General features: G+C 38.6%; 1 protein-coding gene across 5 annotated transcripts; it reads right to left on the bottom strand.

Annotated features, from left to right (window-relative positions):
• Nucleotides 1-8965: 8965 nt before the first annotated feature.
• On the bottom strand, nt 8966-17228 carry LOC119019412. 5 transcript variants are annotated; one of them, XM_037097970.1, is made up of 7 exons: nt 16996-17228; nt 15603-15668; nt 15439-15487; nt 11618-12637; nt 10868-11023; nt 10321-10413; nt 8966-9932 (listed from the first exon to the last, which is right to left on the bottom strand). In XM_037097970.1, exons 4-7 carry the CDS (start codon nt 12617-12619, stop codon nt 9612-9614), a joined length of 1572 nt encoding a protein of 523 aa, XP_036953865.1. In that variant the 5' UTR covers nt 12620-12637; nt 15439-15487; nt 15603-15668; nt 16996-17228; the 3' UTR covers nt 8966-9611. The 5 variants fall into 5 exon arrangements, with proteins under 5 accessions (XP_036953865.1, XP_036953861.1, XP_036953864.1 ...); XM_037097966.1 differs by lacking the exon at nt 16996-17228 and adding an exon at nt 16427-16699; XM_037097969.1 differs by lacking the exon at nt 15439-15487.
• Between the last annotated feature and the right edge of the window lie 322 nt (nt 17229-17550).

Genomic DNA, 17550 nt, shown 5'->3' with positions numbered 1-17550 from the left:
TATATTAATCCATTTCGTTTCTGTTTCCCTTTCTGTCCATTTCATTATTGTAAGGAGTTGTGTAGCCAGAGAATAACCCTGTAAATTTGGAAGCCCTAACCCACCTTCCTCTTTTGGTTTACATAAAGTTTTGAATGTAATTCTCTGCTTTTTGTTGTTCGAGATACAATTTGATATAATTCTGTTACAATTTTTAAAGTAATTCTCTGGTACTACAATAGGCAATGTTTGGAACAGAAATAAAAATTGTGGAAGAATCATCATTTTAATAATTTCTACTACTAAGGAAACTGTGTGGGATTAATCCCCACCTACTCAAATCTTGCCCCATCTTAGTAATCAACGCACAGTGATTGTTCTCATACAGTTCCTCTAAGTGTTCACTAATATTTATCCCTAGGTAGTTTACCTTCTTATTCTCCCATTTAAAGCTATAATACTCTTTCAATGCCTGGCTGGGTTGTCTCCCTATTATTAAGGATTCACATTTACTCATATTTAGTGTGTACCCTGAGATTTTACCATATTCAGCAATTGTTTTCATTAATTCATGTATTGATTCCTCTGGGGATGTCAGGAATACAATAATATCATCGGCATAAAGTGCCAGTTTGTGAGTTTCTTTTCCAATCTGTAGTCCTTTTATTTCAATGTTCTGTCTCACAGTGGCTGCTAATATTTCAATATACATGGCAAAGATAAGGGGAGAGAGAGGGTCTCCCTGCCTAGTACCTCTCTGTATTCGAATTCTTCTTGACAGGGTGCCATTAGTTTTAATTCTTGAGGTTGGGTTACTATATATCACTTGTATCCATAAACAAAATTTGTTATCTACCCCAAAACTGTCTAGCATCTCAAACATAAAGGGCCAACTCATTAAATCAAAGGCCTTTTGAGCATCTAATGTTAATAATACCGCATCAATATTTTTATTCTGAGCATAGTTAATTAGATTTATTGTTCTCCTAATATTATCTGCCAAATACCTTCCGGGAATGAATCCACATTGATCTGCATCAATAATGTCAGTAATTATGGTCTTTAATCTGTTTGCTAATATTGCTGATATTCTTTTATAATCTGTGTTTAGCAATGATATAGGCATATATGATGAGCATTTTGTAGTGTCCTTTCCCTCTTTCGGAATTAATGTCAGAATTGAAGATTGCCATGTTTGAGCCCATTTTCCTGTTTGTAGAGCATAATTATATGCTTTCTTAGGTGATGGAGCTATTTGCATTTTTAATTTTTTATAAAATTCATTTGTGAATCCATTGTCACCTGGTGATTTTCCTCTTTTCATTTTTTTCCTGGGGTATCTTTGGTAACTGAAACTCCTTTAAAAACATTTTAATCTGAGTATTATCAATTTTACATTCATCTTTGTACAGGGTCTCATAATATTTGGCAAATTCCTCTGCTATTTCTTCTTTATCTGTAATCATTTCATCTTGTTCTGCTTTTAATTTTGTAATATAAGCTTTCTTTATTTGACTTTTAAGTTTATATGCCAGGAATTTCATCGAGTTTGGTCCTCCATCATAAGTTAGTTAGTTTTTTGTGAATCTTATTAATCTATCAATCTCTAGTACAGGCAATTTGTCTAATTCAGTCCGTTTTTCTTTTAATTTCTTCCAGTCCTCATCACTTTTTGTCTCCCTGTGTCTGTCGTTTAATCTCTAGATTGATGTTCTTTTTGTATTTTTTAGTTTAACTGTAATTGAAATTGCGGCAATTGTACAATTCTGAACCAATGATACATCTTTTTTAAACATAAAAAAACAATCTACCTATCTCTGTGCATGTTTTCCTGAGAATACTTGCCTTTTTCTCTGCTCTGTGTGTGTTAGCATTAGACGCATCTAATTTTGGGTTTAATACTAGATTAAAATCCCCCCTATCATAACAGTCCCCTTACATTTTGTAGTCATTAACTCTATCAATTCTAGCATGAAATATGGTCCTATGTCTGGTGGGTAATAAACATTAAGAAATGATATTTCCATGCTGTCTATTTTCCCAACTGATAAAACAAATCTCCCTTCTTTGTCTTTAATACAACTTTCTTTCTCAAAACCTATTTTGGACTTAATTATTGTCGCCACTCCTCTACTGGCGGAAGTATATGTGCTATAGTATACCTGGCTATTGAATTCTTTCTTTAACTTTTCATGCTCCTGTCTCCTCAAGTGTGTTTCCTGCAGGAATATTACATCTGCTTTATCTCTCTCCATCTGGAGTAATATCTTCTTCCTTTTTACTGCATTGTTCAATCCATTAACATTCAAAAAGCAAAAGAAAAGAAAATCAAAACATAATCTCTAAAAGTGTCAGTTCCGAAAAAGACATTTATTTAAACCATGTGTTCCTTCATGATTGTATTGGCGTACTTCTAGTTGCCCCTAAGTTTACAATTTACTCATGTCTGCAGTGCCAACTGTTCCTACCCCACTGTCTATGCGTTTTTCATCCTGTAGCCTACAATAATCTGTAGTATGTAGCAAGAAACATAGGAAAACAGATAGAGCAAAACAAAACAAAACGCAGAGTTACTTATCCTAGTTCAACACCCCCCCCCCCCATCTCTCTCATCCCTTTTAGCTCTTTACGTTTCTTTGGTAAATGGGATCTTGAACTTAAATTTCAAACTATAATTTCTCTCCATTTGCATCTTTAACAAATTATACTTCATTTCTGTCTTTTCAGTCTTTCACTCCTTGCTTCTATGCGAGGTGTTCAAGTCTATACTTAAATATTTATAGAAAAAAAAAACTGAAAAACGCATTGCCGTTGGAGAGATTGAGAAGAAAAGCAACAAAACATACAAACACTAACCCCCCCCCCTTACACTAGTCTCCCCCCTTCACAACAACAACAACAACAACAAAACAACAACAACAACAACAATAATAATAATAATAATAATAATAATAATAATAATAATAATAGAAGATTAAAAAAGAGGTAATTAGCCATTACTATACGTCTATATGATCCCCCCCCCGCACACTCACATGCACACCCACCCACTCATACGCCTCCCACACATGCTCCAACTCACATACATACACACGCACAGAGAGAGAGAGAGAGAGAGAGAGAGAGAGAGCGAGAGAGAGCGAGAGAGCGAGGGAGAGAGAGAGAGAGAGAGAGAAGGCCTGAACCTTGTGAACAATGAATCCAGCCCTTATTCAGAAAAGGTTCATGGGATAGGCCTTGTCTGCTCAGTCTCCATTCCTTCCTCTATTGTGTAGATACCTCTCTGCTCCAGATCCCTCCTTGCCACTTATGCATTTATGTAGGTTGCTGTAGTGCCATCCGCGTTAAATACCTTAAGTCTTGCAGGGGCCAGAATGTGTGATTTAATCTTGTGCTGTCATAGTTGCAGCTCGAAACTCATTAAACACTGCCCTGAGCGCTTTGATCTCTCCAGTTATTGATTCTTTCAAATCAGCAAACAGATGTTTGATCTCATCGGCGTCTGTCATTGTTTGCGCCTGTGCTATTTGGCTTAAGTCTCGATCTAGCTCAGCGTTGATTCCTCTCAGATCTCTCGCTCTTGTCCTCGTTGGCATCCCACAAATGTTTTCTTCATTTCATGCTTCCTTTTCGTATTACATTAGTTCAAGTATTAGGACATTCTTTGGGGCTTTTGAGGACGCAGTTTTCACACTGCTGCCATTAGTCACACGACCGTAGCCGGCAGGCTCGAGATCTTGAGGGCAGGCAGCCCTGTGGGGGGTAGGTGGAGAGGAGCCCTTGAAGATCCGAAGTTGAAGAAGTAGAGGGCGTCGAGTGAGAAAGGGAGAACGATGTATGCGCTGGGGTTTTGACTACCTGATCAGCGAGGGGTCTGTAACCCTGACCAATAGCAGCTCAAACATGAATCCTGCACCTAGGTGTGAAGAATGGGGAATTCTGGGACACTGAGTTCAGTTCAGAGTCCATTTAGAAATCAACAATGAATGACTTCATCTGTGGATCCCAACAGTTCCCATGAAGTTACCATGCCCCTTGTTGACTGGGCACGGAGCCCTGGTAGGGCTGGCCCGTCTGTTTCTGTGTAGGCCTGCTGAATGGCTTCTACAACCCATCTGGACAGTCTTGACTTTGACAGCAGTTCACCCAAGCGCTCTGTTTTAAAGCATACAAACAGCTGGTCTATCTTGGGCACCAAGTTTGTGCGATTCAAGTAAGACAGCAGTGCTCTGACAGGTCATAGGGCAGAGGCCTGGTGCCCAGTTCCGTCCCCCTCCTGAGTGGGAGGCAGTGGGCGGAGCTCAATGGTTTGGCACAGGTTGGCGTCAGAGAGTACTTTTGGGAGGAAGGCAGGGTTAGGCCGCAGGATAACTCCAGTGTTCCCTGGGAGCAGCTTACAGCACTCCTGGTGGACAGATAAGGTGAGCAGCTCCCCAACTCTCCTTGCTGAGCAGACTGCAAGAACTAGAGCAGTCTTTAGTGATAGCCACTTAAGCTCGACTGCCTCGATTGGTTCAAATGGAGCATGCTGGAGTGCTCCCAGCACTCTTTCTAAGTCCCATGGAGGCACCATTGGTGACTTCATTCGCAACGTTTGTCGCTGGGCACCCTTCAGGAGTTGTGATATGAAGGCACAGCAGCGTCCCTACAGGCTGTGCTCCCTATTCATGAAGCTTTAATCGCAGCTACCATGCCTCTGAAATGGCAGCGGATTTCCCCTGGTCCAGCTGCACTTGCAGGTACTGCAGGACATGCTGTGATGTAGAGACAAGGGGATCCACTTGATGGGATCACACCAAGAGGCGAACTTGCCCCAATGGAAGGCATATGCCACTCAGATCGAAGGAGCCCTCGCCAACACCAGTGTTTGGATGACTGGATCTGGCAAGCCTAGGGCCCTGAGCTCTGCCCTTTCAGGGTCCATGCCCACAGTTTCAGGCCCTGTGGGAAGAGGTGAAACAGGACGCCTTGTTACACCCGCAAACGTAATAACTGCCCACAAACGTAATAAACCACAAACGTAATACAAATCTGCAGCTTTGAATGTAATAATCCCGCAAATGTAATACATTTCCCACAAACGTAATAAAATTTGCCTACTGCAAACGTAATACTGAATTTCCTGCAAATGTAATAACTATTACATTTGCAGGAAATTATTACATATGTGGGAAAGTGAAAATCTGTAAATGTAATAACTTCCCACAAATGTAATATGAGACAAAATAATGATCTTTGTGGTTGTTGTTGTTGTTGTTTGTTCTTTCTTCTTTTAATGAGGGAGAAGGTGTAGATGTCATTTTGAGGATTTTAACAAGATAATTCTTTTTTTTTCTTTTTTTTGTGGAAAAATATTATTCAAAGAGTATCATTTGAATACATTAAAGGAATCTTTAATTATTAAATTATAATTTATTTTAAATGAAAAAAGATAACATAATTGTGATAATTGCAATTGTTTTAATAAAATTATTATTACTATTATTATTATTATATTTTATTATTTCTTTTGATTATTTCTTCCCCATATACACACAAAATCACACATACAATAATATACTGTAACTAAAACGCACATGTACGCCCACAAACAGAGCGGGTTTTAACAGTACAATGCAATCTTTTCTTGATTTAATTCATGAAATTCATTAATTTTTGTTGAATTGATTCTTGGTGCTTTGTAAATATTGTTGTGATATTTACACCAATGAAGCAAATTTGAATCTAATTGAATGGGAAAAATATGAATACTAAAAATCTTCTGCTTATACAGTACAAGTTGCTCACTAAATGTCTTCAACAGGCTGAAATTTTCTTGCCACATATATTCTTGTTCTTTAGATTCTTGCCTATTTTCATCATATCAAGTGTTGTGTATACAAATGAGCAATAAATATAATTCCTGATTTTTTTGAAAATCCTTTATTGCAAAGTGCAAAAAACACAGATTGAGCGAAAACAGGCTCCACTTGCTGCTGAACCAGTGAAAATAAAATAAATAAAGAAAAGTGTCCACGGGTGCAAAATCCGGTTGAGGGCAAAAAGCAAAACAAAACACTCAGTGAAGCCCCTGACATCCACTGAGACTCAAAGGGTACCTATTGTTATTAACAGTATAGACAAACCAAAACAGGTTGGGTAATAGAAGTCTCTATGGCTAGTACAACAATGTAAATAAAAGATGTATGCATATTGTAAACCAAACAAACAGAAATGTTTCTCAAAACTTCTGAAAATTAAAGCCTTGCTGACAATTAATGACTAACAAAAAACTTCCAAAAAAAAATAACAAATAATACCAAATAAGAGGATAACGTATTGGATACTTCCAATACCATTTTACTTCCAAAAGAAGTCTTTTACTTTGTACCGCCCATAAGCGAGATAGGTCAGAGTCATCCAAGCTCTCGTCCACCTGTTATTTTTGGAGAAAAGGTCTCTGATTTGTTGTGCTAACCCACTGCTCCGACCAGCTGCTCTGTATAGTCTCATAACACTGACATCTGTGTCCGCGTTATGAGACTGTCCGATGTTAAGTTGGTCAGACAATGACGGCCTGATATAAATCCAGGGAAGGTGTCTTTCTGTTAATTCCCTAAACAGTGGAGACACTCTATTAAATCTGCCAATCATGGACATGTCCAAATCCAGGGTGCATCTAATAATGACAGAGATGATTTCTCTTGGAAGTGTTGGGGAAGCATCAGGTTCTGCCTCGCTGCTGGTGGGGACTGGAGACTTTAAACTGACGGGACTGGAGAGTTGGACCTGGTGGGGACTGGAGAGTTGGACCTGGTGGGGACTGGAGACTTCGTCCTGGTGGGGACTGGAGAGTTCGATCTGGTGGGGACTGGAGAGTTCGGCATCACTGAGGTCAGCATATGGAGCTCCACCGTGACAGTGCAATCTTTCACTTTCTGCCTGTTGGATTGATTCAATGTAGTGGCTAACCGGTCCATGTAGACTAACATAATGATCCCCCTGTCCTTCTGCGATATGACCTAGAACTACAAGGGGCAAATTCTCATCATAAATGTTAGAAGGTGCTATGAGAGTTGTGGCATCTGGACCAAGAGTTGAAATTACTAGCACCTGAACATTGAACAGTTCAGAGGCTCTTTGCAGTGTGATATGGTCTCCGTATGTGCCTTGCTGACTCATGCTATGTAGGTAAGCATCCCAGTTACCTTCTACATAATTAGCAATATGGATTCCTTGTGTTGTCTGAGGATTTGAATGCAAATCCATGACAATTTCTTGCCTAAGGGCTGTAGCTGACTGAAATATCCCAAAGTTCATCAACTGGTCAGCAAGTGCCGCAAACTGGCAATCACTATCGGGCTGTGGATCCAGTTGTATGGAGAAACTGGATGACCTAAACGACTCTAACCGGTCCTCACGTGTATAAGGGATCAAGTACTTTCTTTGGATTGACTTTTGTCGTCTTCGTTCTTCATCTCTGGTGACACTGCAGATGTCTTTCACCGAGAACCACTTGAGTGTAAAATCTGTTTTCCCTGGAGGTGAGAATTTAACCTTGTACTTTGACAGTCTCAGATTCCTCTTCATAATGACTCCATTCAGAATAGTGTGTTTCTTTGTCAATCTGTGGGTCTTGCACCTAATTCTTACCAAAACCTCATCATTAACATCATAGATGGATGGAGGATTTGCGTTACATGCTCTGCGAACCATTCGCTCGTTACAATTCTTAGTTGCATTTTTTGCTCTTCTTCTCTTCTCTTTTCTCTCTTTTTCAAATAAATTCCTTTGTTTCTTTGAAGGAAGCACTGTGTCTTCATTATTCGTACAGCCCTCTACAATGTGCGGTGATGGTTGGGTGCCTTGATCCATCAGTATGTTATTGCTTTTACGGCCATAATAAACTTCGAATGGTGTCATCCAACCCAAGGGTCGTTTGGGATCTTCATTGAGGACTTGAGCATATTTAGGAAGTTGACTGACCCAGTTCACCCCTTGTCTCTTCATATGTATGAGATCATACAGTAACTTCTTTCGTAATGCCCTGTGCATTCTCTCGACTTTCCCTTGGCTTTGAGGGTGATATGGTGAGCTTTGGATTACCTTGACACGCATGGTTTGCATAAGCCGTTTTACTGCACCTTTGAATTCACATCCCTGGTCATGCTGTAAGACTTTAGGTGGTCCATGTTCCATGTAGATGTCTGCCAAACGCTGGGCGATTACACGACTGCTCTTCCCCTTTAATGGTTTCAGCCACACATACCTACTAAACACATCCTGGACAGTGAGGATATATTTGTAGATTGATCTGCCATGGGTAACTTTCCATCCTGTCATGTCAACTAGGTCAATCTGGTGTCTTGTCTGAACATGTTTGGCTGTTATTGGCTTCAGAGGTGGTTTGTTTGGGAATTTTGCTCTCAGCAACTGGCACTGTCTGGATGAATCGAATGCTTGTTGAACCGTTTTCTCACTCAATCCGGAGTACTTCTCTCTCAGTCTGATGTTTACCTTTCGCGCATTCTGCAACCGGGACATCAAATTCCCCCTTGAGTACCTTAAGTACACTCAAAAAAATAATTTGTTCAATGTATTTAATATAGTTATGTCAACAATTTCCACAAAACTGTCTTGTGTTCAAATTAATTTAATACTCCTATTACAGAGGAAATAATGCACTTATGTGAAACCAACAGGACTGTATTAAGTAATTTCAATATTATAGGGTCAAGTTCACCTTAATTGAAGGTGAAGTGTTCAGCTAACTTAGCAGGTATTCATTACACTGACCTAACTCACTAATGTAAATGTAACTCAGCGGCATTGTGTAACACTAATTGAACAACTCCTTATAGTTCCAACATAACTGACATGAATAATCAGTACTTACATAATTTTCATTGTTATCAAGCTAGTGAATAATGTTGCACTTACTAAACCTAGCTATGTCAACAATTTCCACACAATGTAGTTAAGTAAATTCAAATTTACAACACCTTAGTTCTGTGAAAAATATTTTTTATTACCAATGGAAAACTACAACCATCACAAACAAAGCAAACAAATTTAAAACCACAAACTTTGAATTTGCGTGCTCCTGCATATCAAACAACTTATTTATCAACATGTATAGCTTGTATTTCCCCATTTCTAAAATGTTTTTTAATGCTATAAAATCCTCAATTTTAATTTAAATTTGTATAAAATGCCCAATGAAAATAAAAATCTTTTACAGGACCTACAAAACCAAAACAAACTTTGAAGCTATATTTTTTAAGAAGCAGGCAGAATGAACATGGCAGAACACTCCCCTCACAATTACTGAATACTGTACAATGAAACATTAGATACTGATTTTTTAAAGATGAATCATCTACATGAATATGGTGAACACATGTCAAGTAAAAATACTTCAAAATAATATTTTCCTCTCTGCCACTTCAGCATTGTAGGGGTTAAAAAAAAAAAATCACTGCAGTGTTTTCTAAAATTAACTCTGTTAAACATTTAGTGCATCTGATCCACTCTTCAGTGTTCACAGTTAACAGTTCAACATGCAGATCCAAAAATCAGTTTTCTGCCAGATAGTTTGGGATGGGATCCGTCCTCCAAGTTTCCTCTGTGCTGCTCAGGAGCACGACACTTGTCTAAAATGTTCCTTCAAATAGTTTGTTCTTTAGCACTTGAGCCTTTGTTGAGAGTTTGTTGCCATCTAGTTCCATCACAAGTTTCTGGAGAACCTCGAATGTGTACTTCAGGTTTGTGGGATAGCTCAGATCCAGTGAGTACATGAGGCCAAACAAAACAGCGACCGCATTTGCAATGTTATCAAGGTCATGGAGCACTTCCACACCTTCAATGATTATTCCAACATCTGCCAGGCCATCTGTAGACTCTGCACCTTCCATCTTTATGGCAAAGATTCCCAGGACTGTCTGGTCCATAGCCTCCTGGTTGTCTTCAACATCCTCAAAATAGAACAAATACACCTTAAGTTACAACATATACAAATTTTATTATCTATCCATCCTCCAATTTCCTATTGTTACAGACTAGACAGTAGTTCACAAACTGCTATTAATGTGATTTCAATTAAGGGATTTTTACTATGGAAGCATGCCCCAAATCTTTCTGTCTGTTAGAATGTCAGACAATCTGATGCATTTTTCTTGTTGTCCATAAATGTCATGTTTGGATCCAAGACACTAAGGAACTGCCTGCTAAGAAGTTTTGTGTGTCTACCCCAAGCCTGCATGATATCTTATTCTTTTGTGTGATAGACTTGTCAAAAACTACTAAAATAACAATCACATTTTCAGTTTCTGGACAGTAGAAACCAAAGGCCAAAATACTTACCATGTACTGTCTTAAGAGATTTTCAGGGTCTTCATTGAGGTAAACCATTAGTGCTTTCAGTACACAGGCTCTTCTTGTTTCAACAGCTTCATTCTACAGCAGAGAACAAGGGAAGTGTGAGGGGTTATATTGTGCATTGTGCAGCAATTACCACTACAGATCATCACTGTTCAGCCAAATTGGTCTACTAATACTAAATTGGACTACTAATTTTTACAATGCATTTTTTAAAATTTACAAGCAACTTTAGATACTTTTTTGGCATGGTGGAATGTGCATTTATTTGAGATACATAAATACAATAAACAAAACATGTTTCTCTGATCGACCACAACTGTGCGTGGTGCACATGTTTTGGTTTTGGAGTGAATGGAGCTACATTATAATGTCAGCTATTTGCATCTCAGCACCACACTCTGTGGAACATGCACAGATCTGCAGGTAAGCTTCTAACTGTTTGGAGTAGGAATGCACTGATATACCAGCGGCCGGATTTGTGACCAGCTGGTTCGTCTTCATCATAAAAAATAAATAAAATAAAAAGTACCTTATCCAAGTCTGCCATGATCTTCCTTATTTTCTGCCCAGCTGCTCCTCCTTTTCTTTTGAAGATTGTCATCAGCTGTGTGGAATGATGATCCAGCTGTTGCATGAATTTTGATCTCAGTGGTACAGTGGTGATGCGAGTAAACTCAGCTTCTACCTACAGACATTTAACAAAGTATAAAAATATCAACACAATACAGGTCAAAGAAAACAATAATCAAATTACTGGACCAACAAGATGTTATTGTGACTTCCTAAGTTGAAAATTTTGTCCCATGATCAGGTATTATGTGGATCATACTAAATTAATGCAATATAGGAATACAATAAGGATATTAGTTATTTTTCCCAAAAGTTATAATTTTCACAGGTATGATTCTGTTGCTCAGTTCCAATGACCACCACATGCTTGCAGTACAACACATTTGACACAATGCTTTTCTGGACAATTACATCACATGAACAAAGACAGTTCACCTTACATTGAATAAATTCATAGTTCTAATTTTCACATTTGGGTGAAGATTAGAGCAACAAATAATCTTGAGATTTTTTTACAGACAAAAAAATGCCAAAATTGTCCAATTTCCCTCTTACTCTGAGTGTCTGTGTTGTGAGTAAACAGACATTTGAAGGCATAATTTTTATGATCAAATTGATGAAAATAATCTGTTGTTGCAGCCCTAGTGAAGATTCCTTTCAATGTCATCCCTTCACCCCCTAAAATGTAAAAAACTTAGTTATGACTGACCTCATGCTCAGAGAAAAGAGCTGGCCACCTTCTTTTGAATTCAGCAATGAAAGGCTTTTCTTCAATCACTTCATGCCGCCTGTAAGCAAATGTCTTTTCCATTTTCTCCTTAACCACCTGTTGGTTGTTGCTCTTTCTCACTTCAGACAATAGTGCCAGTCTCTCTTCTTCAAGGCTCTCTTGGGATTGTCCTGTTGGATAATCTGGACAATAGTTCACTTCTGCACTTCTAGCTTTCTTCACTTGATTAGGAGATGTGCGTGGATCACCTTGTTTACGCTTGAAGGAATTCACATTCAGCTCGGAGCATCCGATATTGCGCAGCTTTGTGCGGTAGTTTGCCATTTTATATTTCAAGCTTATTTTCCAGCCATAAAAGCCAGAAACAGAACCTTGCTCCTTTAAACATGGGTGTTTCTTCACGAGTGCTTCAGCTACTGCATCAAATTCAGCATTGCACGGATAAGCTTTATATTTGATTATCTGGGATGCCAAACTTTCAAGAATGTCTGACTTCATTCTTGGACTTGGACTGAAGAGGATGCCATTATTTTGAAAGTCAGTATTAGCACGTTGGAGTTGGAGCTCGACATCATAGACGAACTTAGGCACAGGGAAGACGTCTGGCCATGGCTCACATCTGAGGGACGATGATGATGAGCTTGAAGATGAGAGAATGTCAGTGTCCACAGATGAAATGGAAGCACTCTCATCCAAACTGGGTTCCACTGAAGACAGGCAAGGGCTAGTTAGAGACAAAGCACTTGGGAGGTAAATCACTTTGAGTGTAGCTTTGTTTTGAATGTCTGAGGTGGACTTCAGGTTTATGAACTCATCAAAGTCAATGTCCTTGTATTGCAGTCTGAAGTCTCCTGACACCTCACATTGTCTCTTTATCTCACTTTTTAGTTCCTCAACAGAATCTGGTATTCCTGAAGGCAGGCTTATTTTGGAAGAGTCATTTTCTCCAAGGACGATGCGAAGCACTGCCGATGTAGCCATACTGCTTGAAAGGTTATTCTGTAGAAAAGCAGAAAAAAATTATTAAAACCATATCCAATAGAAGTCTGAGCAGACAGCATTCATTCATCATCAGTATGACTATCATGGGGATTAAAAGCATAGGGATAGTGTAAAGAAAGTATCCCTCAGAATGATGCATAAAAGTCAGACACTTGCTTCTAAATTAGCTTACTGTTTATTATGAATGTTGATTTTATATAAAATTTGCAAAGTCGTCGTCAACATTATTTTATGATAGTGCAGTGTAGTGTCATAGGGTCATTGTAGTGTTCATTCTGGCTCAAATAACCTCCTCCTGAAGTCACAAAAAGCCTTGTTCTACTTCTGACACATTAAGAGGCACTCATGTTCCTGTGTAAAAATAGCTGTCTTTGAAGAGTTTTCTTGTGTATCATTTTAACCTGTATTCCCATAAAAACAGTCAACATCAAATAATAATCAAGAGTAATTACCAGACACGTGTATGTATCTTTTAAGGGTTACCATTCGGCAGGTTCCACACTTGTAGTCAACCAGAGGGTAGTCGTCAATCAGTTCACTTAATTCAGCCAACACAATCTCTGATGCTGACGATGCTTGTATCTCAAAAGCTCTGTAGTGCTCTCTGTACCATGATGCCAATTTTCTGCATATGAAAATCAATGTGTTTTCCAATATGCACATTTGAAGTATCTCCACAAATTCAGGCAATCCACCAACTGATCCATGCACAATAATCATTCCATTTCTATATTGTATGCCATTGCTAGAGACACTCTGTGCTAGAGTAACTGTTGTGAGATCAGGGTATTTTTGACGTAGATGAAGCGCTACATCCTCTTTCATGACATCTACTGGAATTGACGAGACATGTGTCACGTCAAAGGCTGATCTCGCATAACTCCCTGTATACATGTGATGGCCAATCATCAGCTGGTGCTTATTTGCCAAAGACAGTGTGATGTTCTTGAAACACTTTGTGTGTCTGACAACCTGTTTGAAAAAACTGTGTTTGGCCTCAAAACGCATTGTCCAAAACATTACAATGGGGCCAAACAGCTTTATCATTTCTGGGTAATGCTCCAGAAAGTGATGTTTTGGTAAGAGTCTGTGACCTGGAAATACCTCCTGATATCGCTGTCTGTGCTCTGAGATTTTATACTCTAAATATGCCACAGATTCATCACAGTGGACAGGCGCAACCACCAGCTCGACAATATCTTTTAAGTCTAGAATCACTTTCCAGACTGGCTCATCTTCAGGGATCAAATGACCAATCATAAATGGTAACAATCTTAACAAACACCAATTCTCGTGTGCGTTACCACCAATTGTTTTGCGACATGCAAAATTATGTGGCACCAAGTGAGGGCGATTTTTTTTGTCACCCCACCTGTACTGAACGTTTTTAATGTGATTATTAAGGTCAACAAGTGAAAACAACTTCTTGGAAATGAGAAGCCCCAAGCACTGTGCAAGCTCAACAGGGACTATGCCCTCAAAAAGATCATGGACAACATCAGGGGGATACCCTGATGTGACACAGAAGTGGGCAAGTCTCTCTGTGAAAATACAAGCTTTCTTCACACCAAAAAAAGTACCTGCTTTTGCCTGTGCAGTATTAACATGTAACTGTTGAAGTTCTTTGTTTCTGAGGGTAAATGCACCTGATTTTATTTCTTTGACCTGAGTTTCTTCCCGCTGAGCCGTGCAAAATCTACAAAAATATTGGCCAGAGAAACTTTCCACAAACCCAGCTATTCCATGTGCTGCAAGGTTGTCTGCTACTACACTCTGAAGTGTCCCCTTCACGAATGTACCCAGATGTGAGACAAAAACACCCTGTTGCTCTAGGGTAACAAGATCTTGGAGTAGTGGCTCAAAACTTCTGTGATAGCCAAAGATCTTTACATCATCAGATTTACATAGAAGAGCCAGGTATATTGAGGCCAAAGAGGAATGGCTGCCAGGGGGCAAATTTCCCAAAATCCAATAGACGGCACACAGTTTGTGTGTCTTCCGTGATGTACCGAGGGGGTTGCAAACTTCAAAATCATCTATGTATAAACAGATGGAGATTCTTAGTTCCTCTCCTGACAGAAATACATTATTCTTAAAGTGTTGGCCATCTTCAAAGAATCTGTAATGCTGCTGGTCACTCACTCTCTGTTGTCTTCTCTTTTTGATAACCTTGCTAAGCACATCCTTTTGATTAAGTAGCTGCTGTAAAACCTTTAGCAAAGGGACATACTGAAAACTTCTATTAGCTTTTGCATCAAGTATAAACTCAACTGGATCAACAATATTAAAATGATTTCTATAATATTGCTTCTGCTTAAATGCAGTGGCTAACGGCCCTTCCTTTTCTAAAGCTTTTGACAAAGGGTTAGATGAAGAAAGTGTGCACTTTAACTCTTTGATGAGTAATTGGTCAACCTGTAAATTACGGTTACTGAAGAAGTCAGCAAGAATGTTGTTAGCTACAGGCACCAGGGCAGAATTAACTAAATAATGCAACTCATTTAACAGCTCATCAACAGCTGAGGCTGGTACATGGAAACAATTCTCCAACTTTAATAAGACAGATGCCAATTTCTGTTCTATAACTTTTGGTACATCCTCAGGTTGTGGGATCAGTGCATCATCTTCAAGTTCAGCATCGTCAAGTGACTCATTACTATCTGTCAGACATGCACAGGTGACTTCGAAGTGCATTCCAAGTTTTAAATGTGCACGGGCAATTTGAATATGTGCATGGATAAGGGTGTTTGCGGCCAAAGTGGCCATGTTTTAACCTATAATGCTTCAATAACTGATACCTTGTTGTTTCCTCTGCAGCACACTCTTTACACTTCCACATTCATAATACTGGAAATGAAACATAACCAAAAAAAAATTACTATCCCATATACAGTATTAGATTTGAACATCTGTGGCTACTTAAAGAGTTAGTTTGGATGTATTACTTCGTAAATGTACTTACCACTACTGAAGAGCCACAAATAAATGCAGACTGTCCAGTCCTCAAGCTCAGCAATGTATGGAAGACCTGTAAAATATAAGTACAGTCTATTTAATATCAATCAGACTTGTGATAAGCAAACAGTTACAACCTGAACATAATAAGAGCAAGCACATATTTAGTTTTACAGTTGGGATAGCACTGAAACATGAAAGTGACATATCATTCAACACATAACAAACTCCGGATGTGGTAAAGAAAGCATTATTTGTTTTCTATAAAAATGGTTATTCATTAGTAATCTTATTAATATTTTCATGCATTTTCCAGGACTGTCAGGCAAATCATCCACATATAGTTATGTATTATTAATGATACAGAAGAGCCTTTTGTATTCATAAACATATACATGCAGAAATAAATGTTCCTCTAAAATATAACATATTAAATCAGTAATGTTTTCAAAACTGCAATCATCTGACAGTCCCACATGTGCTCCCTGCCTGGCTCATTCAAACAACTTATCATATCCCTGGACACAATGAGAGACAGGCAAAGAGCTAATCATTTAATAACTATGTAGTTCAGTAGAGCCATAACAGCTGTAGTGAGAACACTAGGCTAAAGAAGCAGAATGGTAACCAGCTGACCATTACAATTACGTAGCAGTGGAAAACTAATCATACTAATAGCTGCTATCATTCAGGCTAGGGCTAAACAACTGTCCAAAAGTCACTTTTCTGTCACAACATACAGCAATATCTGACTTATTTTTCAAACTCTGCTTTCCTCAAAGGCACTGCATAGTATATTTTATCACAAAATGGGGCCCATAATGTACTTACACACAAAGCTATATTCCTTTTTCAAATGCTGACTCAGCTCTGAGTGAGCAGCGCAGTCTGTCCTGACGAGCTCCCTCACTCTTGGTCGCCCACTCACTCACTCACTTCGCTAGCATAAAAAAAAAAGTTACTCAACTAGCTTACCATTAGCTGCTGGCCTGCAGCTAAAATACAAGCTAATGACACTGTTTTTAACCAAGCTGTTTCAAAAACTTTAGGTCCCCAACTTGTAAACCACCAACACAATGTTTAAGGTTGCCTTACCCTTGCTACCAGGAGCTCTGCTGCCCACACAATGAATTGTTAACCAAAAAAATGCCATTTAAACTAAACCAATGTAATGTTGCATTTAGTGAGATGATAAACTACAATTCCAGAATTAAATTGTTATTTTAATGTATGTCTGTCATCTGGCATTTTGTTAATTTGCTAGCTTGTTAGCTAGCTAGCTATCTAGCATGAGCTAACGTGTTCATACATGCTAGATTTTGGCAAGACAAGTACAGTGGCACCGGCAATATCACTCTCTAACCATTTACGAATGTTCCAACATCAAAAAATATACTTACTCAGAGTCATTTGATGAAAGCATCAGTCTGTGTCTGTTGTGGATCTTGGTCTTTATTGCTTACAAAGCAACTCAGAAGCACAATATCAGTGTTTGACTGTAGATAAGATTACAGATTATTGCCCTCTTTCAGTATATAATTAATTTGGTCTTAATCTTGTTGCTCTGCATCATTCTGTGTTTCAGAAGAATGAGTAATGTGCTCCATTGAGAAGGCAATACAGACAGTGCTACCACAGTTAGATGATGCAAAACTTGAAACTTTGGTCAGTGAGTTGGTGACCAAAGTAGGTGTTGAAGGCCCAGATGATCTGCAGTTCATTCAAGAAGATGACATCTAACACCTGCTCACACCCATTCAGTGCAGAAAGATTCTTCATTCCTTGAAAAGAGGTGAGGTGATTACAGTTGCTTTAATTAACGTATTAGTTGAGCTGCAACAATTAATAACTAAATTAATCAGCAATCATTCAATCATCATTTTGTAAAGAAAAAAAAAGTTTAAATGATCTGATTTCAGCTCATTAGATGACAGTTTTTCATCACAGATTTATGA

This window comes from Acanthopagrus latus, chromosome 5 (assembly GCF_904848185.1).
Source record: "Acanthopagrus latus isolate v.2019 chromosome 5, fAcaLat1.1, whole genome shotgun sequence".
NCBI lineage: Eukaryota > Metazoa > Chordata > Actinopteri > Spariformes > Sparidae > Acanthopagrus > Acanthopagrus latus.
Note: the sequence above shows the minus strand (reverse complement) of the source record. Positions and strands in the feature narration are given on the sequence as shown.

Excerpts from the sequence above, each read along its gene's own strand:
- LOC119019412 (XM_037097970.1), bottom strand. The coding sequence starts at position 12,619 with ATGGCTACATCGGCAGTGCTTCGCATCGTCCTTGGAGAAAATGACTCT. Across the intron at positions 11,024-11,617 it reads CTCTTTTCTCTGAGCATGAG|GTAGAAGCTGAGTTTACTCG; the intron begins GTCAGTCATAAC and ends AAATGTCTGTAG. Across the intron at positions 9,933-10,320 it reads ATCTCTTAAGACAGTACATG|GATGTTGAAGACAACCAGGA; the intron begins GTAAGTATTTTG and ends TTCTATTTTGAG.